A 27618-nucleotide genomic window follows, 5' to 3' on the forward strand; every position below is an offset into this window, starting at 1 on the left:
ATATTCTTACTTCAAATTGGTAATAGCAAATTAAACTCTTGGATCCGATATTTAAGATCTTGATTACTGCTTCCTCAAATAAATGCAAAATTGGGGTTTTGGTCTCATTTTTTCAAATTTAAAAAAAAAATAGTTTGAAACCTGCAATATTGGTATCTGAGATGGGCTGAACCATTTCTTGGGGGGGGGGGCAGACAGTCTGTGTAATGCCTGGCATCACAAGAGTGTATTCTTGTATCTCACCTTTGAATGATAAAGCCATTGAGTAAGTACCATGTAAATGAAGTTGTTATTATTATTACATACTGCTACTAACTAAGAAGGCATTGCTTTTTTCCAGTTCTGTTCTGTATTTAAGCAAGACTTATTAGGATGCTCTTTACAATATTTTAATCAAGATTCACATTAAGTTGAATGTGAAAGTAACCATGTTGTTTTTTTGGTTTTTTTTTTCTTTCATCCATACAGTTTTTTCAGTGTACACCTTTTTGTTAGGCTGCTGTTCTAATGATTTGGAGGTGATATATTTCATATGGCAATATACACTCACCGGCCACTTTATTAGGCACACCTGTCCAACTGCTCGTTAACGCAAATTTCTAATCAGCCAATCACATGGCAGCAACTCAATGCATTTAGGCATGTAGACATGGTCAAGACGATCTGCTGCAGTTCAAACCGAGCATCAGAATGGGGAAGAAAGGTGATTTAAGTGACTTTGAACGTGGCATGGTTGTTGGTGCCAGACGGGCTGGTCTGAGTATTTCAGAAACTGCTGATCTACTGGGATTTTCACGCACAACCATCTCTAGGGTTCACAGAGAATGGTCTGAAAAAGAGACAATATCCAGTGAGCGGCAGTTCTGTGGGCGAAAATGCCTTGTTGATGCCAGAGGTCAGAGGAGAATGGCCAGACTGGTTCGAGCTGACAGAAAGGCAACAGTAACTCAAATAACCACTCATTATAACCGAGGTATGCAGAAGAGCATCTCTGAACGCACAACACGTCGAACCTTGAGGCAGATGGGCTACAGCAGCAGAAGACCACACCGGGTGCCACTCCTGTCAGCTAAGAACAGAAAACTGAGGCTACAATTCGCACAGGCTCACCAAAATTGGACAATAGAAGATTGGAAAAACGTTGCCTGGTCTGAGTCTCGATTTCTGCTGCGACATTCGGATGGTAGGGTCAGAATTTGGCGTCAACAACATGAAAGCATGGATCCATCCTGCCTTGTATCAACGGTTCAGGCTGGTGGTGGTGGTGTAATGGTGTGGGGGATATTTTCTTGGCACACTTTGGGCCCCTTAGTACCAATTGAGCATCATGTCAACGCCACAGCCTACCTGAGTATTGTTGCTGACCATGTCCATCCCTTTATGACCACAGTGTTCCCATCTTCTGATGGCTACTTCCAGCAGGATAACGCGCCATGTCATAAAGCTCGAATCATCTCAGACTGGTTTCTTGAACATGACAATGAGGTCACTGTACTCAAATGGCCTCCACAGTCACCAGATCTCAATCCAATAGAGCACCTTTGGGATGTGGTGGACCGGGAGATTCGCATCATGGATGTGCAGCCGACAAATCTGCAGCAACTGCGCGATGCTATTATGTCAATATGGACCAAACTCTCTGAGGAATGTTTCCAGTACCTTGTTGAATCTATGCCACGAAGGATTAAGGCAGTTCTGAAGGCAAAAGGGGGTCCAACCCAGTACTAGCAAGGTGTACCTAATAAAGTGGCCAGTGAGTGTAAGTTGATATGTGTTAGAGTAGCAAAACATATGTCCTTTATCTTTAGCTTATATGACGTCAATCAATCTTATGAATCACACTGAAAGAATCACACAAAATATTGTGATTTATGTATAACGCATAGAACCTTATGTTCTGATTTTTTTTGTTGATTTTATGCTTTTATTTTTTGTTTTGATCTTTTGTTTCGACGTTATGCTGTCTGTAGTATTATTATTATTAGGAAATTTCGCTAATAATATTTTGCATTTTCGTTTCATTTTTTCATGGTTTCCGAAATTTTGGTTATTTTGGGGGCAGAAAGCAAGATCAGAAACACTAACTATTGTTTTCTGTTTGGAACAAATTGCCTGAAACAGGCTGACCTCTTTTTTCCAACATCAGGAACCTAATGGAAGTGCTGGAAATATTCTCAGGCTTTCAGTGAGCAATGAGAGGCGCATACAAACTTGGTCCAAACCTGCAGATTAAAACGTGAAGTTGAATTTTGACACTGTTAGTATGCATCTTGCATAGGCCACTTATTCCTGTGACTAGCAGATTAGAGAGCAGGAATAATTGAGCACAGTACACACGTAAAATCCAGTCTAAGCACCATAGCAAAGTGTTTAATTGAACTTCGAAGATGATCAAAATATTTTTTGGGGCCAAAATTTTGGAATATATCTCTCTATATAACTATCTTGGCAATGAACACCATCTCCTTCCTCCCCTTCTCTCTCTCTCTCTCTCTCTCTCTCTCTCTCTCTCTCTCTCTATCTCTCTCTCGATATATTTCAAACTTTGGTGAACACAAAGGTGCTAAGGTATTCAGACTAAAGGAGCCTTTATCTAAATACTGCCGATATTAGCCTACATAAATTTTGGTCAAATATTTATGCAACAGTCCATTAACTGAAACCCAGTGCCTTGTTATTACGGCTATTATTGGCCATGAAGCGGCAAACTAAACTTTAGTCTGGAGGAGTGGGTGGCTCGTGGCTTGTCTTGCAGTGAATAATCTGGCGGAAGTGTCAAGATGCCTTCAGTTCTTTGCACAAAAAAAAAACAACCTGGCGATGGTGTAGGCATGTGAAATTTATGGCAAGCTAGAACACAAGCTTCTTTGGTAGATAAATATTAGCTTTTAAGGAATCCAGTGGTTTCATAAGTAAAGATGGTCATTTATGGTGGAAGATGGGTCATAAATCAGGGCCACTAATGGAGGCTGATGTAAATGAGGCCAGTCTTTCAGTGATGAAGTTGGTGAGTGAGGGTATTGAGGACAACAGGGACGCCATAGCTCATTCAACACAGCTGCTGGCTGCAAAAAAACCCCCCATATGTCAGCCCCAAACATCCAAACACAACAAGACTTTGTCGCCAGTACCACTCTCTTACCTCTGGGCTTGTGGCAGGCAATGGGGACCAAGCAGTCTTCTTTAACGTGCGGTTTAAGTGCTGTCTTACAGCCGCCAATGTGCTGCCCCCGGTGGTCAATACAGAGAACTACACGGTAACGCAGCCCACGGCCACACGTCACTGTGCACTGAAATATCAAGGCACACATTCCCCATATTAACATCCCATACTTTTAGAACAGATGATGCACATGGAAAGCTTCATGCATAGATCCCCAGCTGATCCATCAACACATTTTAATTATATTTATCTCTATAGAAAGCTCAAAGGAGGTCTATGACGGCCTTATTTTGAAACAATAAAGCTCCCTTTTTGAAAGAAAATTCTTCCATTCATTAAAACACTACTTCTATTTTATCTCTGATTGTACCTCTATTTTGTTGGTGTGGCATATGTTGTTGCGGATTGGGCTATATCTAATTTTAGAAGAAAAAAGCTAACTGAAACTGACCTGAGACCATTCCATGGCCACCCAGTGAGGGCAGGGAAAGGTGTTGCACATCTGTCGTGTGACGGGCCGGGGGGAGTGAGTGCATTTCCACTCCTCCACCTGGGAGAACTGGCCATGTGTGTCCTCTTCCACACACACCACGCTGCGCTCCTGCAACCCCCCAAGTTCCCCGCATGACACCGAACACTGGGTCCACGGACCCTGTTCCCAACTGGAGAAACACACTGCATCAGCAGAGGACTCACTCTTGGTTCATGTCAACAAAAGGAACACCAGAACCAGAAGCAAAAGCATATTTTACTTATCTTACCGTCCAACCAATCAACCAATCAATCAACCAATCAATCAATCAATCAAGTCAAGCAGACAATCAATCAAACTCATTTTTTCTGAGCATTGCATACAGAAACTTGCAATGCATTTCACTTCAAAATAGAGCAAATTAAAGTTTACAGTACAGAAGGAACATACCCTACCATAAATATGGTGTAAATGAATTATAAAGACAGAACCAAAGACAAGAGTGACAATGCATTTGTTGTAAAAAAGTGGAAACATATTGTGGAAAAATGAATTGATTTATTAAAAATCTTGTGTGCAGGGGCGTCTGGGTTGCATGGCAGTCTATTCCGTTGCCTACCAACAGGGGGATTGCCAGATCGAGTCCCTGTGTTACCTTCGGCTTGGTTGGGCGTCCCTACAGACACAATTGACCGTGTCTGCAGGTGGGAAGCCAGACGTGGGTATGTGTCCTGGTCGCGGCACTAGCGCCTCCTCTGGTCAGTCGGGGCACCTGTTCAGGGGGGAGGGGGAACTGGGGAGAACAGCATGATCTTCCCACGGGCTATGTCCCCTGGCGAAACGCCTCACTATCAGGTGAAAAATAAGTGACTGGCAGCCCTCCCCAGATCGGCATGGGGGGGGGGGGGGGGCAGCGACCAGGATGGCTCAGGAAGAGTGGGGTAATTGGCCGAATACAATTGTTAAGAAAAGGGGGGGGGATCTTGTGTGCATGTGTGTACTTTTCTGAACAGGTCCATGAGATATGATTGTGTGATGTGAACAACTAGAAAAATTATATACACAAGCTTCCCAACCAAAAATACACCTATATGGTACATTAATCATATTTATAAGGAATTTTATATTAAACAATACACACAATCTACATATTTTATAAATCAAATAGTACTACAGGACTTAGTACAGTGCATAAAGATAGATGGGGGGGCATTGCCAACATCACCGAGGGATGCGGTTCACTCTATACAACATATGATGTTGTATAGAGTGTATTTAGTTTAACACAGACAGTATTAGATTAAATGAAACACTATTGTTTTTTTCCTGCAGAGTTTGGACACATGCCATTGGAAATCAAAATAAAAAAAACGTGTCTTATGTGGAAAGGCATGTACCTACTGACTTATACACATCAATTAACTTTACTCTGGCAATGACTCAACATACCTTGGCATAGATCAGCATGCCAAATTACAATACAGCCAAACACGTCTAATGGGTATGACAGGTTACAATAGTTCCATCCTAATGACAGAGTATGGTGCAGTCACCCTTGCCTTACACCACCGATCACACCCAATCGGACTTCTGTGCCAGACGATGAGATCAGAGTCTGCACAGGGCTGGAGAGACCCTTAGATCTACAGAACAGACAGTATGAGGCCGTGAAACTACTCTTGGATTGAGCTGTAAAAACTCCATACGCAGATCCGACACATTTGGAGCTTGCTCACACTCATGCTGATGCAAGGATGAAGTCAGACTAAACAGGGGACAGGCCTTGGCAATGATATGGCTTGGAAGGTATTTCGTTGTGCTAGTGTTTAGTAGCTGAATTATAAATGATGGATTGTATGCGTCACTCACCGAGGCAGTGGTTGGAAGTGGTCGTATGGCATCACCTCTATGAATCCATCACTGGGAGACAAAACACGCCACATAAACAAAGTGAGACTTTAAAACTCAACAACTTCCTAAAAGCAGCCACGAAGACAGAAAAGATTTCCAGGTACTAGTTCTCATGAATGTCCTTTCAGATAACGATTACATTTTCACAATTAATGAGGCAGTGAATAATAAACTCTTTGCACTTCCAAGGTAGCATTGCTGAATAATAAGCCTATCGATTAGACCCTTGATTGATCAAGCCCTTTAAAAAAAAAAAGAGGATCAGCACTTTTTCCCTGAGGAGAAAAATGAAAACTGCAGCCGCAATTAACTTTGTCCTAAAATTTGAAGCTCCATCTGACACAAGGAAAAGAAAAAATATTGCTCCAATAACTGACCCAAAATCTATCCCCTAACTGGAGGCCACCAGGTCTGGGCTTGTCCCCAATAGTCTCCTGCCATATTTATTGAGCCTAAACCAACAAAGTTGAAAGGTAAGGAGTTGACCTTTCTGGACAAGGGTCCATGTTGCACTCCTTGAGTTTGGGTGTGGGTTTGGTGTTCTCGGGGTAGCTGTTACAGTGCTGCTCAGGCAAGGTTTGGTTGGAGCGGATGTCCGTACACTCTGCAGAGTTCAGCTGGTAACCTAGATGGGCACACAACACAGGCTCTAATATATGAAATGTCAACTGTTATGTCTAACATCAAGTGATGATGCTGAAAATGGAGCCAATTGCTGCAAAGAACCAATGGGAAATATTGAAAGTAAGCCACCTTGTTGGTGTAATGGGAAACAAAACTTAATATATTTCATGACAAATTCTCTTTTGAAACAAACTTTGCCTTTATCTTTATTCTAACTTTATAATTACATTTAACTTTTTCAAATATGTTTCCTCTCAGTGTTTTCCTTTTTTAAATGTCACTGTTGAATATGACCACATGTTGGCATTTCATTTTCCTAGCAGCACTGCATGTACCTTTTACTAATGATGCTTGAACTACAACTATTTGTTTTTGTTTTGTTTTGGGGGTTTTTTGGTCACTGACAATCTGTTGAGCCTCACCTCCCCCACAGGTGACGGAGCAGGGAAAGAAGTCAGTCTCTCTCCACCGGTACCTGATGGGCTGGTAAAAGAGGAACTGGACCGCCGTGTCCCTTGGCCCTCCATACTTAATCTGGAGGGGTGTGGAAGTAAAGAACAGTAGAATACAGTGGAAGAGAGGAGAGAAGAGGACAAAAGATGAGAGGGGGTGGGGGAGACAGGAGAGGACAAAACAATAAAGGAGAAGACAGCAGAGTAGATAAGAGGTTAATATAGTAGATACAGTAGAATGCAGTGGAGTGGAGGAGAGCACAGAAGGAAATAATGGGAGAGAAGAGAAAGAGGAGAGGAGAGGAGAGGAGAGAAGAGAAGAGAAGAGAAGAGAAGAGAAGAGAAGAGAAGAGAAGAGAAGAGAAGAGAAGAGAAGAGAAGAGAAGAGAAGAGAAGAGAAGAGAAGAGAAGAGAAGAGAAGAGAAGAGAAGAGAAGAGAAGAGAAGAGAGAAGAGAAGAGAAGAGAAGAGAAGAGAAGAGAAGAGAAGAGAAGAGAAGAGAAGAGAAGAGAAGAGAAGAAAAGAGAAGAGAAGAGAGGGGTATAAGTGTAAGTTGGGTCAATGGTTTTCTCCAAGCTTTTTGATCTATGTGCACAGACCAGCTTTAGTTGAGATGTGAAAGCCAGAAAGCGAAGCCTTATTGAAATGCACCCAATATGTTTCACTAGAGACTTTTAATCACCACTAGAGACCTCTTAGGCTGTCAAATACTGGCAATAACAAACCAGGCTGTCCTACCAACCTAAACTAGACTAATCTTTTTTTATTCATGCATCAGACAAAATGTGTATGCAGTTAAGGAGTTGAAACTCATCCTCCTACTTGCATCTAATTGTTAATTTCAACACGAAAAGCAGACATCACAGGTTCAATCATACATGTTTGAAAACCAATAGTATTTTTGAGACTAATGGCTTAGTGTTTAGCACTGTTGTCTCACAACTATAGTGTCATAGTCGTTCAGTGTGGAGTTTGCATATTCTTCCCTTTTTTGTACAGGTTTTTACCAAGTACTACAGCTTCCCCCAACAGTCCAAAGGCATGCAAGACAGGTGAACTGTAGTCTTTAAACTATCCAAGGTGTCTCTCTGCCTTCTACCTAATGCATGCTGAGATAGGCCCCAGCCCCTTTCAACCCTTGTTCAGACAAAGAGGGTGAATGGATTTTGTGCCATGAGCTGCTATGCAAATCCCACATGGTAATGTGTGACTTTACTGGTTTCATTTGAAACACAACTCAGAAGGTTTTTGTTATGTAATGCTCCACTTTGCCCATTGGGTTATAGTGGGTATGATGAATGAGTCGTTGCACAATGCTTATTTGTTATAGAGAGACAAATGATCCTGCAACTGACCTGTTTTGCTAGAGTGCTTATCTTTATTGTTATTACAATATCAGAAGCATTGTGAGACAATACAGTCGGTGCAGACTGAAGTTTCATAGGATCAACAGGTCTCTATACCAATGATACCAGCTGCGCCTAAAGCAATTATTTTAATGAAACAGGTTTGGGAAATTTCACTGTCTTGCTAGACATTGCTCGGCCAAGTTTGATTTGTTTATATTGCACCATTAACAACATGTGAACATCAAATTAAGCCTTTACTTAACCAGGTAAAGTACCATTGAGATTCAGAATGCCATTTTCAAGAAAGACTTGACTAAAAATAGCGACATAAATTAAACAGAGTTGCAGACAGGAGAGTATGTATGACATGCAACAAAACATAGACTAAAATGAAAGGGAGTGGGAGAGAAAATGAGCAACATGAGTAGGGAGGGAAGGAGACGAAAATGCAAAAACACTACCGGCTGTGTTGCTGCTTTGTCTCTCATCTCTCAGCTTCGTCTCACCTTGATGATGAAATCTGCACTGAGTGGTCCCTGTGTCCTCAGTGTCTGCCTGTCTGTCCCTCTCTGGAAGTCCAGGGAGGTGTTCCCTATCACAAAGGAGCCTGTAGACATCAGACTGGTCTCTTCTGTCCTCCCGTGAAGCGAGACAGCCTCAATGACTGAGAGAGAGAGAAAGAAAAAGTGCAAGAACGACAAGCGAGAGAAAGATGTTTGCTAAAGTAACAGTTATTGCTAGTTTGAAGTGGCCCATTGCGAGAAAAATGTCTAGAATTTGCCAGGTGTAGAAAAACTACTATCACTGGAGGACACCGAGATAGTGATATGGCAGGTTAACAGTAAAAACACGGATGAGTGAAATTCCCATGGTTTCTAATGACATCAGCTGATGTCAATGGTAAGTGTCTGTGACAAGATAATTGGCTTGGTGCACGGGAAAACTAGCACAGGATAGATAGAGCTATCCCCTATGCAATGCATAATCATATTCAGATGGTGCAACATACTGCAAAGTATAACTGTTCATCTCTCATCTCTTCACAGTTTATTTTTCTCTTACAAACAGTATGCATTCCTTTCACTACACTTTGCGATGGAGAATACCAAACGCAATTGCCAAAGTATTATTTTCACTTCAACAATAACTAAGGTTTCAGCATTTCGACCAAATGAGTTTGTTTTGAGCAGACTGGTCTCATGTACTTTTTACTTCAATTACAACTTTTCCCCAAAGAATTCACAGCTTATCTAAATAGTCCCTTTATAAAGGACCCATGTAGCCATGGGGTGAAAATACGATTAGACTTCAAATAATATTTAGTTTTGAAGGAGTTCATGAACCTGAGGTTAGGTTAGGAGAGTTGTAAATGTTACTGTGGTCTTTCTCTTCTTTCAACCGCTCCTTCTATACTGTCCCAAAATCCACCACACTGATCTCTTGATAGCTGATGATCTGCTAAAGTCATTTCGAGGGCTCTGCAACCTCCCATTCTGAACCATCTGACAAAGCACACATCCTCTAAAGCCTGACAGTCCTGGGAGTATTATGTTGTCGGAACTACAGAAGTGTGTACAAGGTCACTGGATGGACATATGCTGGGTATATCTGAGTTTATTGTGGACTCGAGCTGTGTAGCAGATTCCCAATTCACAGCTGAGTAAAAATGGAAGAAAAAAAAAGACAAAAAACCCACACAAAAAAGAAAAGAACCACAAACATTCAAGGGCAGCACAGGATCATACTGACAAGCTGCAGGACAGGTTTGGGATGTTTCAATTCAGGTTTTTTTTTTTCATTCAGAATTATGAAGGAATTCATTCCCAAAACTAAATCCTACCCACTATCCTTTGTGCAGTAGTCTGCTTGTATCCCAAAAAAGTAATGTTTCTTAACATGGTTGGTAACGTCATTAACATTCCCTAGTTCTACTTTCATGTCTGTCCGGCTAATATTTTCTCATTCTAAATGCTATTTCTGTATCTCTGAATGTATTCCTGTATTCCTCTATCTCCTTTTATCCCTTTCTACCTCTCTCTCTCACTCTCTCTCACACACACATATGCAGAATGAGGACTAGTGGTGTAACTACACTGAGCTCCAGCCAGCACATTTGTTAGCCCAGACTGAGATAGAGTGAGTACATAAAAAGATAAGGTAAAACATTGTGTAAGGCATGTGTTTGTGTGTGTGTGTGTGTGTGCGCACATGTGCGTGACGCATGCATGTGTGTGTTTCGATGGGTGATGGTGTGCTTAAACAAGCAAGGGAAGAATTGCTCATACAATCTGATAAGAGTCCCACCGAGCTGTCTCTCTTCCCGCAGAGCGGGCTCAGATGTACACATCACTCACCTATGATATCAGGGCCTTTAGCATTGACGCGGAGAAAGCGGCTTCCAATGGGGGCTTCAACTACTGTCTTCAAAGCTGCAAGAATAAGCACAAGGAGGATTGGGAAGGCTTAAATTTATCATAATGCCATCTGTTACTACCTACCTGCTAAATATCATCCGAACAATATCATCACAATAGACTCGCACTCGATGACCTGGTCGGATTACAGTCAAATATGTTTGGATGACTTACATCCAAAATGAACAGATTACTAAATTGAACAGACAATCTTTTCCAATTAAAATAAGGCTATTAACAGGCATCCAGGTAGCGTAGCGGTCTATTCCGTGGTCTACCAACATGGGGATCACTGGTTCGAATCCCGTGTTACCTCCGGCTCGGTCGGGCATCCCTACAGACACAATTGGCTGTGTCTGCCGGTGGGAAGCCGGATGTGAGTATGTGTCCTGGTCACTGCACTAGCGCCTTCTCTGGTCAGTCGGGGCACTTGTTGGGGGGAGCGGGGGACTGGGGGAAATAGCGTGATCCTCCCATGTGCTGTGTCCCCCTGGTGAAACTCCTCACTGTCAGGTAAAAAGAAGCAGCTGGCGACTCCACATGTATCAGAGGAGACGTGGTAGTCTGCAGCCCTCCCGGGATCAGCAGAGGGGGTGGAGCAGTGAACGGGATGACTCAGAAGAGTGGGGTAATTGGCCATGTACAATTAGGGAGAAAAAGGGGAAAAAAATCCAAAAAAAAAGAAAGAAAAAATAAGGCTATTAGGTTGCCTCCGTACCCGAATGGTTAGAGCGCATGGCCATATGGTCGCAACCATCGCCGTTTCGAATCCAGCCGGCGACCTTTGTTACACGTCTTACCTCTCTGTCTCACTCTTTCTCTATCTCTCCATTTCCTGTCTTCCTCCACTATCACTATGTGATAAAGGTATAAAAATGCCAAAAAAATATGGCTATCAGCACCTGTAACCTCAATTACCTTTTCAGGTTTATGTACTTGGGCATAGATTCTGTCAAATTACAAAGTTATGCCTCAAATGTGCTTCTGACTAATCCAAACTGTAATTACCGACCATTTCAACGGTGTCATCTTTTTTTAAGCAGCAGCACCTATCACTCTTTTGTCATCTTGCTTACAAAATACATCTTTACGTGATCCTAACAGGCACGTGAAGAAATGCAGCATTTACACAGTGAACTAAATAAACCAGATTCCCAGCGAAATTCATGGACAGCACACACGCTCGTACATGGAAGTCTGAAATGAGAGCTTACACTTGTGTATGGGTTTGTTGTCATGCATATAGCTGGCAGACTGATGTTCCCTCCAATGCCATTTGTATTGTTCATACAATCATAGAGTCACTATCTTAACTGACAAAGTGAATAATAATTACGCTAGCGATCCATTTTGACCTTGAATCTCTTGTCAGTATAACAGAATGTGTGAGATAAGATGGCAAAAAAAGCAAAACAGGCAAAACTTGTCACTTTGAGTAGAGATAAAAGTCATGAAAGATGTCTGGGCCACTAAGCGCCTAAGGTAGCTATGCATTATGCATACATGGAGAGTTAACTGCTAAAATGAAAGAAGGGGAGAACGACAACCCATCATGCAGGTCCTGAATGTAAGAAAATGTGAAAATGAATAAAAGTGATACTGTTGATTGACACTGATTCTACTCAAGATGCCAAATATTTCAGTCTGACCCCTTCAGAGAATAAATGGGATATGTTTGGCTTGTGTGTGTGTGTGTGTGTGTGTGTGTGTGTGTGTGTGTGCGTGCATGTGTGTGCACAGGGTCTTATTGCAGTCCTTTGTACTAAAATGAGATCTCAATTTCCAGTGGTGGTATTAGATAATGGACAAAATAAAACCTGATCTCTCATAGAGAACCACCATAACTCAAATATACTCTGCCACCACCTTCCTGGCCACCCAGTCTAAAGCTCTCTGAGGGTCTCCCCGACTCCATCTCCCTCCAAGCCGGAAGCAGTGTCTCTGCTCAAATCACTCAACTGATACTATCTCAGTTCCACATATCTAATATGGCTTCCCGCAGCCACCTCCCATGAGGGTCGCACTCCAAGCTTTGTTTAACTTTTGATTGTACTCTTGCTTATCTGGGTCTGTGTGTCAGTAGTTGTGTGGGCGAGTGTGTGAAGGTTTGTGTTGCTGTAGGCCTACATGTGTGTGTGTGTGTGTGTGTGTGTGTGTGTGTGTGTGTGTGTGTGTGTGTGTGTGTGTGTGTGTGTGTGTGTGTGTGTGAGAGCCACTATGTGTTGTGAGTGCCGTCCCTGTGCACCTGCCTGTTTCTCCACATACAGTGCATCCGGAAAGTATTCACACCCCTTCACTTTCCCCACATTTTGTTATGCTACAGCCTTATTCCAAATTGGGTTAAATTCCTTTTTTCCCCCTCATCAATCTACACACAATACCCCATAATAACAAAGTGAAAAAAGTTTTGTAGAAATTTTTGCAAATTTATTAAAAATAAAAAACTGAAATATTGCATGTACATAAGTATTCACACCCTTTACTCAGTACTTGGTTGAGGCACCCTTGGCAGCCATTACAGCCTCAAGTCTTCTTGGGTATGAAGCTACAAGCTTGGCATACCTATATTTGGGGTATTTCTCCCATTCTTCTCTGCAGATCCTCTCAAGCTCTGTAAGGTTAGATGGGGAGCGTCGCTGCACAGCTATTTTCAGGTCTTTCCAGAGATGTTCAATGGGGTTCAAGTCTGGGCTCTGGCTGGGCTACTCAAGGACATTGAAAGAGTTGTCCCGAAGCCACTCCTTCGTTGTCTTGGCTGTGTGCTTAGGGTCGTTGCCGTGTTGAAAGGTAAACCTTCGACCCAGTCTGAGGTTCTGAGAGCTCTGGAGCAGGTTTTCATCAAGGATCTCTCTGTACTTTGCTCCATTCATCTTTCCCTCGATCATGACTAGTCTACCAGTTCCTGCCGCTGAAAAACATCCCCACAGCATGATGCTGCCACCACTATGCTTCACTGTAGGGATGGTATTAGCAAGGTGATGAGAGGTGCCTGGTTTCCTCCAGATGTGACGTTTAGCATTCAGGCCAAAGAGTTCAATCTTGGTTTCATCAGACCAGAGAATCTTGTTTCTCATGGTCTGAGAGTCCTTTAGGTGCTTTCTGGCAAACTCCAAGCGGGCTGTCATGTGCCTTTTACTGAGCAGAGGCTTCCGTCTGGCCGCTCTACCATAGAGGCCTGACTGGTGGAGTGCTGCAGAGATGGTTGTCCTTCTGGAAGGTTCTCCCATCTCCACAGAGGAACGCTGGAGCTCTGTCAGAGTGTCCATCGGGTTCTTGGTCACCTCCCTGACCAAGGCCCTTCTCCCCCGATTGCTCAGTTTGGCTGGGCGACCAGCTCTAGGAAGAGTCCTGGTGGATCCAAACTTCTTCCATTTACGAATGATGGAGACCACTGTGCTCTTCGGGACCTTCAAAGCCGTAGAAATTTTTTGTACCCTTCCACAGATCTGTGCCTCGATACAATCCTGTCTCGGAGGTCCACAGACAATTCCTTTGACTTCATGGCTTGGTTTCTGCTCTGACATGCACTGTCAACAGTGGGACCTTATATAGACAGGTGTGTGCCTTTCCAAATCATGTCCAATCAATTGAATTTACTACGGGTGGACTCCAATCAAGATGTAGAAACATCTCAAGGATGATCAGTGGAAACAGGATGAACCTGAGCTCAATTTTGAGTGTCATAGCAGGGTGTGAATACTTATGTACATGCAATATTTCAGTTTTTTATTTTTAATAAATTTGCAAAAATTTCTACAAAACCTTTTTCACTTTGTCATTATGGGGTATTGTGTGTAGACGGATGAGAAAAAAAAGGAATTTAATCAATTTTGGAATAAGGCTGTAACATAACAAAATGTGGGGAAAGTGAAGGGGTGTGAATACTTTCCGGATGCACTGTATAAGAGCATATGTGTGTGTGTGTGTGTGTGTGTGTGTGTGTGTGTGTGTGTGTGTGTGTGTGTGTGTGTGTGTGTGTGTATGTAGATATAGTTGTCGCTGTAGATGTAGGTGTAGTTCAGTCTAAGAAAATAGTTAACTGGGTCATAATTTCTGGGAAAAGACATATCTGTTGAGTTTTTCGAAAAACTTTTTTCTTTTTTGGTACTTTGAGCAAATCAAGCCGAGTGCCCTCCAATTCTATTATATTCGAGAGAAGGCAGACATCTCTACGGCTGATCAGTCGATAGCTCCAAAACTAAAAGGAAAAAGATGTATTTTTGATTTTGGGGTGAACTGTCCCTTCAAGCGAAATCATTCGCTGTGTATCTGTTCCTGCACAGACATACATGGTTGTAGGTGTTTGGATTTGTGAGAGTATGTGTGAAAAAGTGAGGACCTATGAAAGTGAATTTTGCATCATATTGGGATGTTTTAAAGTAGACCATCATGTTGTTAACTGTTGCCGTTACCATGAAAATTATATTTTAAATGATAATAGTATTGCAACATTGACCAACCTTCCAGATCAGCTGAACTTTGTGGCTGTGAAGGAACAGGTTTGGGCAATGATTTGGGAGCAGGTGGAAACAGCAGTGGCTGTGTGTGTGTGTGTGTGTGTGTGTGTGTGTGCGTGTGTCTGTGTTTAAACTGGCAAGAGAAGGTGCCTGCTGATTCCATGACACAGGGCTGTGTGTATGTGAAACGAGAGCCGCATTGAACTGTTGAGTTCCTCTGAAATAGGAGGATCATTCGTAGGCTTTGGACTGTGCCTGCTAAGAAAACATTGACTGAGTGTCAAGCTTGCTAATGTGTTGTTGGTTTTTGGTTATTTAAGTTACACGAGGTCTATAAGAACCCCCCTCTCCTTTTTGTTTCTGTGCCTGGCCCTGGTCACAAATCTATCCCCCTGTGTTATGTGTAGAATCTCATCGCTCATGCGTGGAGGAGACATGGTTTATCTATAGTATTTCCTGCAACTGAGAGATTGCTGTTTTTTTTCTCCTTTTGTTCATTTTTTTATTATTATTATTTTTGGGTTAGACAGGCAATGTTTTTGCTAAGTCCTGACTTTTCACACAACACGTTTCCCTCTCTGTGGTGCAAGAGAAAGACCTGGCTACAAGGTGAGAGTTTTGTTGACAAGTGGAGCACTAATGCTATTTTCCGCAGTCGACAAAGCTGTTTGTCCCTCTGATAACCATGCTCTGGGTCCAGCAATTAAGTACCTGCCTGCTGGCCTGGGTCTTTGCCCCTAACATAATAACTCACAGAATCTGAATCTGCAATTCTGATTTTTTTCAGCATTAAAATTAGCTTAGTTATGCTCATTTTTTATTTTCCATAAAGGAAAGGTAAGTATGCGACCAAACATTAAAAAAAAAATCACCTTCAAAACAAACAAGAGAAGAGGGAAAAACAGATAAACAGTTGTGTGCTCATTTTACGCAAGTCTCCTTGACCAATAAACTGGGACTTCAGGGAATGCTGTGGCCAATTCATATTCCAAATTCATATTCCAAATATAATGACTGATAAAATGAAAAGACATGAATAATGGATGAGAATGACTGAGAATGATTAAGAGTGTGTGTGTGTGCGTGTGCGTGTGTGTGTGTGTGTATGTATTGTAGTAAATAAACTCGGTGGTAACAGAACACTGTCTGTGGGTTATTAAATGAATCCATTCTCCTCTTTCAGGATGCTGAACCAGCCATGGTGCAAGGAGAGGGGAAAGTTCAAATGAAGAGAGACGATGAAGCTGAAAAAAAGGAGGCTAGAGGAACAGAAAAAAAACAAATCCTAGGATAAGGTGATTCTGTGGTCAGAAGAGTTAGATACTTATTACGAGCGTTGAGAGTGGATTAATGGTGACCATAGAAATGTTCCTCTAGAAAGCCCTGAGCCCAAGGCCCTTGATTTCTGCTTGAAGCATTGAGGATAGAAGAGTAAGGATTTTTTTCCCTGGTATAGTGTCCCGTATTTTACCTGTTTTGCATGTAAAGTACATTGCATTGTATTTTTTAAAAACAAAATGTGATAAAGGTTGGTTGATTGATTGAATTATTGATTAATCAGTTGATTACAGTGCAGGCTACAAGATCAGGCTATATGAACATACAAAATTCACAGTGCTGGATGCCTCTCACATCCAAAAAACACAACCACTATTGAACCGAGTGGTTTGGGTCCAGATTGGGCAAATTTTTCACATAATTTCTAAGGTTTGGGTTGGGTGGTGCGCAATATCTTAGTTCTGTTTCCATGTCTAATTCTAAAATCTGTCATGAGCATAGTCCCTTAGGCCTGAGAGCAGTTGCCAGGCACAATTCTTCCAATTATTACAATTCTGTTCCAAGCCCTGAAACCCTGAAACCCCTAATCCCAACAGTCTGTAAACCAGAGAGACTCTTGATTTATCCAAAAGTGTTCATAGCTGGACAGCCCAGCTACCTGATTCTTTAGTGTGCCCTTCACTTTGCCAGCTCTTCAAAGGGACCTGGACGAAAGCCTCATGTTGTCACGGTCCTCAGCAGCTTACTGGATAACTGCTCGTACTTTTAAACCAGGATAGAAGTGTACTTGGAACAGGCTCTTTATAGTAACTGCAGATATGCTGTGAAAACAGCTACATCTTGCCCATGGACACAAACCTTCCAGTATGTCTTCATTGTGTCACTCCTGATGATTCCTGTTCCTAACATGCAAGACAGAGAAGAGGTGGGGGCAGGGGGTGGGGGTGGGGGGTTCTTGGACAAGGAGAGGTGACTTAAGTGCAACTGGCAGATGAAGGTGATGCTGAAGACCAGAGCTCTCCAAAAACAATATAAAGTCTCTTTCCACTGCGTAGGGCTCGAGTCCATCCCCATTTACTGGAGCTGTACAAAGACAGCCTTGTGCTGGTCATTAGGGGACACTGGCTGTGGTACCGGAAAATGCGGTAACACACTTTGAGATCAAGCTCACTGTTGTTAAGACAATAAAAAAAAAGGTAAGGATTTCCTTTGAACGGCATCAGTTCACATGATTGCTCTTTGAGAAGTTGTATTCAAATCACTTAAACTAAAAACATTTTTACTTAACTTCTCAGCAACAATTCATGGATGTGTCTCTCAAACTAGCTAACCATCCAATTAAGAAGTGATAACAACGGCCGCCATGGGGGCGTCCAAGTAGTGTAGCGGTCTATTCCGTTGCCTACCAACATGGGGATTGGCAGATTGAATCCCCGTGTTACCTCCGGCTTGGTTGGGCGTCCCTACAGACACAATTGGCCGTGTCTGCAGGTGGGAAGCCGGATGTGGGTATGTGTCCTGGTGGCTGCATTAGCACCTCCTCTGGTTGGTTGGGGCGCCTGTTCGAGGGGGAGGGGGAATAGCATGATCCTCCCATGCACTACGTCCCTCTGGCGAAACTCCTCACCATCAAGTGAAAAGAAGCAGCTGGCAACTCCATGTGTATCGGAGGAGGCACGTGGTAGTCTGCAGCACCTCCCCAGATCAGCAAAGAGGGCGGAGCAGCGACCAGGATGGCTCAGAAGATTGGGGAAAAAAGGGGGAACCCCCCCCCCCCAAAAAACAACAACAACAATGGCCACATCGGCCGCCATTGGTGCCAACCCCTGAGAAACAGAATAAGCTGAAAGAAGAAGACTATATTTTATATTTTTAAAACAAAGCCACTTTTTATCCGTTGATGTCACATTTCTAAAAACTAGTGAAGTCTAACAAAGGACTACTGACCCCAACCCCCATCCCTTCCCAAGTGTTACTGTGTGCTATGTGACAGTCCAAATATCTCCCAACATATTAAAACTGAGACAGAAATATTTACATGGTTGCTGGCTGTGATTTCTAATATCAATGTTTTTCAGGGGACCCAGCCATGTTCATTTCCACTCTCGAAACCATGCCAAAGCAAGTTAATTTGAAAAAAGTGATACAATACCTCAGCCGGGGAGCCAATAAATGGAGTATGCAAATATACTTGCTGCCAATATCTACTTTATTAACCTTTAAAACTTAGGAAAACACTGAGCAGCCCTTCAAATGTTCAAACAAACTTCTTCCTTGGTGGAGACTGGATTGTCATGCTTCAAATCAGGTAAAATGTGAAGATATATTCACAGTGTCTCCACAAGACCTTAATACATGGCAGCAGTAACATGTCTAAAACTATGGAATGATTTTTATTTTCATTTTTAAATGCTTATTCACTGTAACAGAAATGTGCCCCAATGCATAGGTTTGTGGTGTGTATTTACATGAAGTTCATTCACAAACTAACCATCCATTAAATACAGTAACGAGATATATTTCCCCTCTTTTGAGAGGAGCTGCTAATGATCCTGGTAGACATCCAGCAATTGAGCTAAGCTAGGCTAAACTCAACATTCAATGTACCTTCACACTGCATGCACAGACATAAAAAAGGTATTCATGAGTTTTTCTGACCCTATGTAATTAAAAATGCTGGAAATTGGATTATCTTTAACATACTGTAAACGATGAATCATTATAATATATATTACAGTTATGAGCAAGATAAGTATTTATTGGCCTGTGATGAATAAATGATAATGACTGAGATGATGCAAGCACTTCAAGTTTTAGTTTTTGTAATCAGTCGGAAAAAAAATGTTTGTTGATGTTTTTATCCCTTTGTTTTCAAAATTTTTTCGACATGACATAGTGACATTATTATAAATAAATATGAATATACATGCCCTGTGAAGGACTGGCAGCCTGTCCAGGGTGTCTCCCCACCTGCCACCCAGTGACTGTTGGGATAGGCTCCAGCATCCCCACGACCCTGAGAGCAGGATAAGCGGTTCGCATAATGGATGGATGGAGGAATATACACCAATCAGCCAAAACATTTAAACCATCTGCCTAATATGGTGTAGGTCCCCCTCGTGCTTCCAAAACAGCTCTGAGCCGTCGAGGCATGGACTCCACAAGACCTCTGAAGGTGTCCTCTGGTATCTGGCACCAAGATGTTAGCAGCAGATCCTTTAAGTCCAGTAAGTTGCAAGGTGGGGCCTCCATGGATCGAACTTGTTTTTCCAGCACATCCCACAGATGCTTGATCAGATTAAGATCTGGGGAATTTGGAGGCCAAGGCAACATCTTGAACTCTTTGTCATGTTCCTGAAACCATTCCTGAATAATGTGTGCAGTGTGGCAGGGCACATTATCCTGCTGAAAGAGGCCACTGCCATCAGGGAATACCATTGCCATGAATGGGTGTACCTGGTCTGCAACAATGTTTAGATAGGTGGTACAAGTCAAAGTAACAGCCACATGAATGCCAGGACCCAAGGTTTCCCAGCAAAATATTGCCCTGTGCATCACACTGTCTCCACCAGCTTGCCTTCTTCCCACAGTGCATCATGGTGCCACCTCTTCCCCTGGTAAATGATGTACATGCACATGGCTGTCCACATGATGTAAAAGAAAACTTGATTCATCAGACCAGGCCACCTTCTTCCATTGCACCATGATCCAGTTCTGATGCACACGTGCCTGTTGTAGGAGCTTTCGGTGGTGGACAAGGGTAATCATGGGCACTCTGACCGGTCTGCAGCTACGCAGCCCCCTACGTAGCAAGCTGTGATGCACTGTGTGTTCTGACACCTGTCTATCATAGCCAGCATTAACACTTTCAGCAATTTGAGCTACAGTAGCTCTTCTGTAGGATTGGACAAGACAGGCTAGCCTTCGCTCTAATGTGCAACAATGAGCCTTGGGCACCCATTACCTTGTCACCGGTTCACTGGTTGTCCTTCCTTGGACCACTTTTGGTAGGTACTGACCACTGCATTCTGGGAACACCCTACAAGATCTGCTGTTTTGGAGATGCTCTTACCCAGTCATCTAGCCATCACAATTTGGCCCTTGTCAAAGTCGCTCAAATCTTTCAGCTTGCCCATTTTTCCTGCTTCTAACACATCAACTTCAAGAATGGACTGTTCACTTGCTGCCTAATATATCCCACCTCTTGACAAGAGATAATCAATGTTATTTACTTAACTGTTCATGGTTTTATCCATGGCCTAGTCAGCCTTATCCCATATCTAATCTTTCGGGACAGACGGAACAATTGGAACTAAACTAGAACTGTAAACTTATGTGAACTTTAAACTTATATGGAAATGACAGTAATTCACAAATCCACACATCTCCTACTCAGCTTTTGGTGATTTGCAGGGTCTTTTGTGCCTTTAGCCAACTTAAACTGAACCAAAAAAGCTTTTTGTTTCACATAAAAGGCTGTAACTCTAATGCTATGCATGCATTAATGAATTTAATATCTAGGCATTAAATTTTATGAAACCCACAAGAGAAAAAAAAATTATCACAGTGTAGATGGTGTAGCTCAATCTGGATATGTGGGTGGCTGTAGCCAGATGGCATGTTAATAGCACAGTCTTGATAAATAAATGCTGGAGGCAATAACAGAGGGCCAGGCCAGAGCTGTGGATGGGCTAAAACTGAGACAGGATTTGAGGGCATTTGGCCCACTTAGCATGGACTAACAGGCTACAGCAAGGGCAGCTGATGATATTAGGTCTGTATAAAGATATCCAGAACTATCATTTAGCCACAATAAAGAATGGCTGGGAAAGGGGTTAGAAGGGAGTTTGGCTCCAGATAAGCATGTACTGAGACCTGATGGCAGCATCCTGGATGTGACTCAAAACATTTGGTGTTTGTCTTGCTCTCTTGCAAACCAATATTACCTGTCTATCTCCACTATCATATAGAATAAAGCAAAATTTGTCAAAGAAGAAAGAAAGAGTGGGGGTTTTTTTGTCCAGTTTTGAAACTCATTGTCCACAGCCACAGATAGAGATAAGACCAGAAAGGGCTTGGAAATCTCATGGGATGAGCTATTTGTGGGACCCGGCAGATGCAGGACTTGGGAAGATTTGGCACAGGGGATGCCTATTTCAGTTTTTTTAAGCCCATTCAAGCAAGTGTTAAAGTGTAAAAGTTTAGCTTGGATATATCAAGCTTAAAATATGAAACCTGAGCGAGTAAGGATACACAAGTGAGGGGAGGGGTTGCATATTTGAAATATAGACAGAAATATAGTGAGCCTATTGCCACAGCATGGAGCAGGGCGTGCACCTACGCTCTTCTGGTGAGACGTGAGGCAGAGCTTGTCCACGCACCAGCCGACATGTGGAGCCTTCGCCACCACAGACGCCACAGTTATCCTCCCTGGCACCACTGCCCAGCTGTCGATCGCAGCCCACCTCCTGTGAACATAATGTATACAGACACAAACTCAGAGCTCTATGTACTGATGGAGGGGTGAAAGAGAGACAGAGAATAGGAAGAAAGTTGAACTGTGCTTACATGTTAAAAGCGAACACAGATTTACGCATACACATCCATCATGGCGACAAAGCTTCCCACTCGGGACAAAGTCTGGTAGGAGGATGTTACTCAACCGCCCTGATAACAGAAAGAAGTCCTAACCCCACTCATTATACTTTTAGGTAATGTGAATTCCAGAATATTAGTACATTCTTGTCTGTCAAACTGTCCGGTATAGTATATAAATTTTACTTTCCATACTTAATTTTGGCCTTAAAATCTCCAGATATCTCTCCTTATATCCATTAATTTTTATTGGAATAAGATGTAGGATACTTGGGGGATTTTATATGCATGTAAAAAGTGCATCAGAGCAAAATTGTTAGCTTTACATATTTGTCAGTGACTACTTGAAGCTGCTATGCTTAGAGTTTTAATGTGACTAAATCATCCTCAAATAGATTGTATGTGTGTATGTACATATATTTGTCTATAGAAAAATGAAGCAATCACAGTGACAATTGGTTTATTCTGCGTTTAGCTTTCACTCTTTGTCCCTGGGCTCAAGATCCAGCAAATAGTGCTTCTGTTCGGTGACCCATCAGATTATGCTACCCTGCCCTTAAAATGCAATATTTCATCCAACCCCAAGATGCTAAGGCTAAACGTAACCACACAAAACCCATGTTTAAAATGAAGTGTTGCCAACCTAATGCCTAAACTTAATCTTATCTAACTGCCATATTCTGGCTAAAATAGTGTGTTTTAAAAACAGTCACATAATCTGGCAGGTCACAGATTTTGGTGCGACACCTGTTAACCATTTTACAGCAAAACATAATTATTTTTAGTTATTCCAGGAAGACAACAGATGTGTGACTTTGCTGCTTGCTTTCATCAAAGCTACAAATAGTCAATATGGCAGATGATGGGAGGATAGAAGAAACTTCAAAAAGGAAAAGAAAGACGTCTCTATCAGAGGAGGCTAGAAAAGTAAAGAAGGAGAGTGATAGAACAATGGAAAACGAGAGTAAACGTCAGCTGGACGTTCACTCATTGGCAAGCATTCCGAGAGCTGAAGGGGTTCAAGGCTGACATGAAGCTGGCTTTCTTTCTCATCGGCTAGTAAGTGAAATACTGATGAGGATATCAAGTTGTGTTACCTAAGCTGTGCAATATTTTTTTCTAGACCAGTGTTGGCCATAGTTCAGTTATCTGAGTCAGCAACCTGATCAGCTACTTAGTTATGTAGCTAACTTAGCTAGTTTAGCGGGAGCATAAACCACAAGCCCCAAACTTTTGTTCACTCGAGTTATCCAAATGAAAAAATAACATCACTACACTGTACAATACTGTCACTGACAATAATATGAATAGTGCTGTAAAGAAGTACAGCAGTATTCAGAGGTTTTCAAGGTCAGGTACACAGAGCCAAAACTTAACATAGAATAAACCAGTTTCCACCACAGTTGTTTCAATTTTCTATCGACAGACATATGTGTGATCACAAGATAGTCGACGAGGATACCATCATTACAAATTCTACGCACAGCGGCTTTAAGGCACATGTCTCCTCTTGAATGTATGGACATGAAACACAAATCATTTTCATTCATGTATCATGTTGCTGCATTTGACTGAATGTGTTCATGTCCCCCCACCTTTCTCCTTTCTTCTTGTTACAAACATTTGGCTCACCAGCTGTATGATGGATGGCTCAATAAAAACACTGGTTAATGTTTGCTCCATTTGGCTACTGGGTTTCCCCAAGAAAACATTTCAAACACTGTGGGGGTCCTTTGACATTTTTGGGGGATTTATTGAATGGCAGAAAACGTTAGCAAGTAAAATACAACAGAAATGGATGTGTCCCCTATAGATGATATCCCCCACGATGGGCAGGGCTTTCTGGCTCTGACACATTGTAGCTGTGGAGCCATGACCACATAAGGCAATCTGCATTGTCTTTCCTGTTGCAGCAGGTTGCAGCTCTAGCTTTCTAGAGCGGTGTCTCTAAAGGCCCGGTGAGGACCCATCTTCACAAGCATGGCAGCACAGTGAAATCAGACATCCTGGGCTTCAAACAGATCACCTCATCCTTTGTCACTTTTTACAATAGGTGACATACAGCACACACGCAAAGCTGAATGTGGATATGCTTAAGCTTGTTGTTCTGTCTTACTATGACGGTGTTATTAAAACTCACAGGACAAACACATCACTGCAATGCAAAGAAGCTTCTCCTCCCCTTTAACTCTTAGGAAATGCCATTTATTTTCCCACCTCATTTTAAACCCCTAGTTTCCCTGCAGCTGTGCAGTGTATTATTAATCCATATATACATGCGACAAGAGAAGAGCTGGCCTCATTCTGTCAGAAACATGTCCCAGCTCCAGTGCAATACCCAATGACTCCCTGCTGGTCTCACCAACGTGCTATGCCACCTCATACTTTGGTCCGCTATGCCTACTGTCTCCTTTCCCTGCCAAGCCTCACTTCTACTTTACGGAGCTGCTGTTTACACAGTTCATTCAAATGGACATCTTGCATATGTCTCAGATTAGCGCCGCGAAGTACCTGCGCTAGGCTGGGCTGCCGGCACACTCTCAGACACTAACCAGGGAGGCTTACTGTACGGTGCCGCGATCCAAGAATGCACTCAGGGCCCAGGCATGTACTCCCTTACCTCACCCACATGTGAAAGAGGAGACAGTAGGGCCTTTGCTTACAGCAGGCTGGCACCCGGTCACAGCAGGAGTCAAACAGGAGCTCTCATGTAAGACGAGCTACGTGATACTCTCCTCTGTGTTGCCATTTGAAAACGGCACAGGAGCCTAACGAAATGAACTGTGTAAATACAATCCGTCATTTTCACGAGCATGAAGTTTTGTTTTGTTTTTCCCCCCGTTACTCATCTCTCTTCCTTTTTCTTGTGTAATTGTTTGTCTAGGATTTTGCATGTCTACAGACATTGACAAACATATTTTCCCCTGTTAAGATAACAGCCAAAACAGCCTAAAGAATTCGGAAGGAATGGCTAAAAGGGCAATGTCAAGAGGTTGAGAGCAATGGAAAAATAAAATTTGGAATAAGTAAAATCCAAAAGGTTTCCAAATGGATTGTATATGATAATCCAACATCTTTTCAAGCATGAAGCTCTATATTCCAATATGCATTGCTCTTTTTTATTGTGTGTGTATAATTTTTGCCTTTGTCTCCCCCCCACCACAAACACACACACACACACACACACACACACACACACACACACACACACACACACACACACACACACACACACAAACCTATTTCATTCTTGCAGACAACAGTCAAAAAATAAAGAATAATGGGGGACTGAAAGGAAGGGGAGGTTGACAAGAGGATGATGGTGATAAAAAAAAAGCAATACTTGGAATTGATAAAACCAATTGGCTCTTTTTTACCCTTAAATTCTTGTGTGTTTGATCATAAGCGTGTACTTTGTGTAAGACAAATAAACACAGAGCTGACATTTCTGGTGTTTCTGTGGCAGTTTCCTGCATCAAGAACCAATAAATAAAAGATGACTCTCTAGGAGACCAGTGCTACTGTTGTATCAGCATCTGTTCATCTGTCAGCCATGTTTACCTACACAATAGTAAGCCATTTTAGAACAGAACAAACAGTCAAGTAAAACACTCTTAAATCTCTTTTAAAGGATAAAAAGACCAGTACTTCAAACTGCATGCGAAAATAAGCAAGAGATAATTTGTATACAATGAGCCCAGGAAACAGTAAGCAAGGGAAAATGCTTTAAGAGAGATAAACACACACACACACACACACACACACACACACACACACACACACACACACACACACACACGTGCATGTCCCATAAACGATGTGACAGCATTAAGGCCAATTTTCTAAATGGTGCAGCCACAGAATCACACAGAGCGAGTCCAGAGAACACTGGATGGTAGTGTTAATTTTTTTTTACAATTGATAAGACACAAAAACTGGTACTTGTAGCACAACTATTGAAACCACTAATCATGTAGCCTATCCACTGGCCAGGTGTGCTAAAGCAGAAGCATACTGGTCTGCTTTACACTAAGTGTGAAATGCTAAAACACACGTTTTGCAAATAACTACAAGTTATCTACATTAGACACATCATTCAAAACTAAAACCCTGTGTGTGTTGTTTGCTAAACACTGCCATTGAAATACCACACTCAATTATCAATTGCCTGCAACCACAATGCACATGTGAAAACACTTGTAATCAATTAGATCATTTAAGGCATAATCACACTAGACACGGTTGCCTTGTACCATGCCCGAGCACGATTGTCGCCCCTCCCCACTCCCCCGCTGGCCTGTGCCCACATGGCGCTTAACGTCCTGGGCCCGAGCACGCTTACGTTATTACAATGCAACTTTTTGTGTTGAAGAGAAGTGCTCTCACATAGCACAATTGAGTTCATAATTTTATTTACCTTGTGGCTTATTTGGAGTCATTTTGGGCGCAGGGACACACGACCCTCTCACATGCCCTATGTGATCACTGCATTGCATAATATCAATTATGCAACGCAGCGATTTTCAGTAAATCGTGCCACTATGTTTTTTAAATGGGACAGTCACATAATTGACGTCAGAGAGTTCCGTGCTCGGACACAGTTAGTGATCACACTAGATGTGTACTGTGCCCAAGTCCAACTGAACCGTGCCCGAGCCCACCGCTTCAAGTGGGCCAGGGCACGGTATGCTGAACCGTGCCTGAGCATGGTAGAGGCAATCACACTAGTCAAATGGGGTCAAACGTGCTTGGGCACAGTACAGATCGCGTAGTGCGAGTCTTGGAAAAGGGAATGTGTACTTTTTACTCTTTGTGAATGCTCTGATGACACAGGTGTATTTTTCTTTTTCTTTTTTGCAAATCCCAATAAAATTAAGAAATCAGCTTGAACACTATAAATAGGATTCAGACTTGCTCTTTGCTGTGCACAACAATGGAGGCAAATTACAAGAGAGAGAGTTAGAAAAAGAGGTATTCAAGTAAGAGGAGGATGAGGACTAGGAAGCGCAGGAAGACAAGGAAGAGGAGGAAGCAGAGCAGGAGGAAGAAGAGAAGGAGGAGGACACAGAGGACGAGGAGTGGCAAGAGAACAAGTCAGAAGAAATAGGAGAACTGTCACATATGAGATCTGGGCCACTTTGGTGGACTGGTCAGAGGGTCCAACCTAATTTGAGTTGCTACACAGTAGCAGGTGTCATCCGGACATTTCGAAATGAGAACAGGTAAGAAATCCTACCCTCTATATGATTTTACAGTATTTCATAAGACTGAGATTTTAGACCCTAAAGCGTTCACATTCTGTTTTTGCAGAATTGCAAGGCAGCCCCCAAAGGAGGAAGAAATCACTTGTTCACACAAGAACAGGAACAACACATCATAAACATGGTCAATGTAAACAACAGCATATGTTTGCAACAACTGCAACACCACATCATCACTGACAACAAAAGATTCAACAACATAAACAGTGTAAGTTTATCCACAATAGGCCGTTTGCTGAAGCAGCATTAACTTCGGATGAAACAGCTGTACAGAGTACCATTTGAAAGATTGAAACAACTGTGCCATATCTACAAGTAAGTTAAATTTTATGGATTAGCCTATAACAATAATGGTACTATATTCCAGTTTACTGTATTATATTATATTGTATTTTATATTATTATTATTATTACTATTACTATTGTATATTGTATTGCATTATATTGTATCCAAAGGGTTAGTGGTTGTGTCAGGAAGGGCTTCCGATGTAAAATTTTGCCAAATCATTATGCGGATTGACAAGACCGCCAACGGTGCTGTGCCCTCACAGGGTACCAATGGAAACTACCAAATCCGCTGTGGCGACCCCTGGGAAACAGGGAACAAGCCGAAAGAAGAAGATGACGATTCCAGGCTACTGTA

General features: G+C 42.3%; 1 protein-coding gene across 2 annotated transcripts in view; it reads right to left on the reverse strand.

Moving 5' to 3' along the window:
• Positions 1-27618, reverse strand: part of adamtsl3 (ADAMTS-like 3) — a 231335-nt gene that overhangs the window by 61870 nt on the left and 141847 nt on the right. For both annotated transcript variants that reach the window (XR_008810152.1, XM_056278310.1), the window contains exons 7-14: positions 21461-21587; positions 10325-10399; positions 8477-8634; positions 6593-6704; positions 6033-6171; positions 5505-5555; positions 3615-3825; positions 3143-3290 (exon numbers count right to left, since the gene is read on the reverse strand). Coding sequence is in view for 1 of the 2 variants with exons in the window: in XM_056278310.1 (XP_056134285.1) it covers positions 3143-3290; positions 3615-3825; positions 5505-5555; positions 6033-6171; positions 6593-6704; positions 8477-8634; positions 10325-10399; positions 21461-21587 (1021 nt within the window). In the remaining variant the exon portion in view is untranslated. The remainder of the gene's footprint in view (positions 1-3142; positions 3291-3614; positions 3826-5504; positions 5556-6032; positions 6172-6592; positions 6705-8476; positions 8635-10324; positions 10400-21460; positions 21588-27618) is intronic.

The sequence above is a fragment of the Lampris incognitus genome, chromosome 4 (genome assembly GCF_029633865.1).
Source record: "Lampris incognitus isolate fLamInc1 chromosome 4, fLamInc1.hap2, whole genome shotgun sequence".
In the NCBI taxonomy this organism is placed as follows: Eukaryota; Metazoa; Chordata; class Actinopteri; order Lampriformes; family Lampridae; genus Lampris; species Lampris incognitus.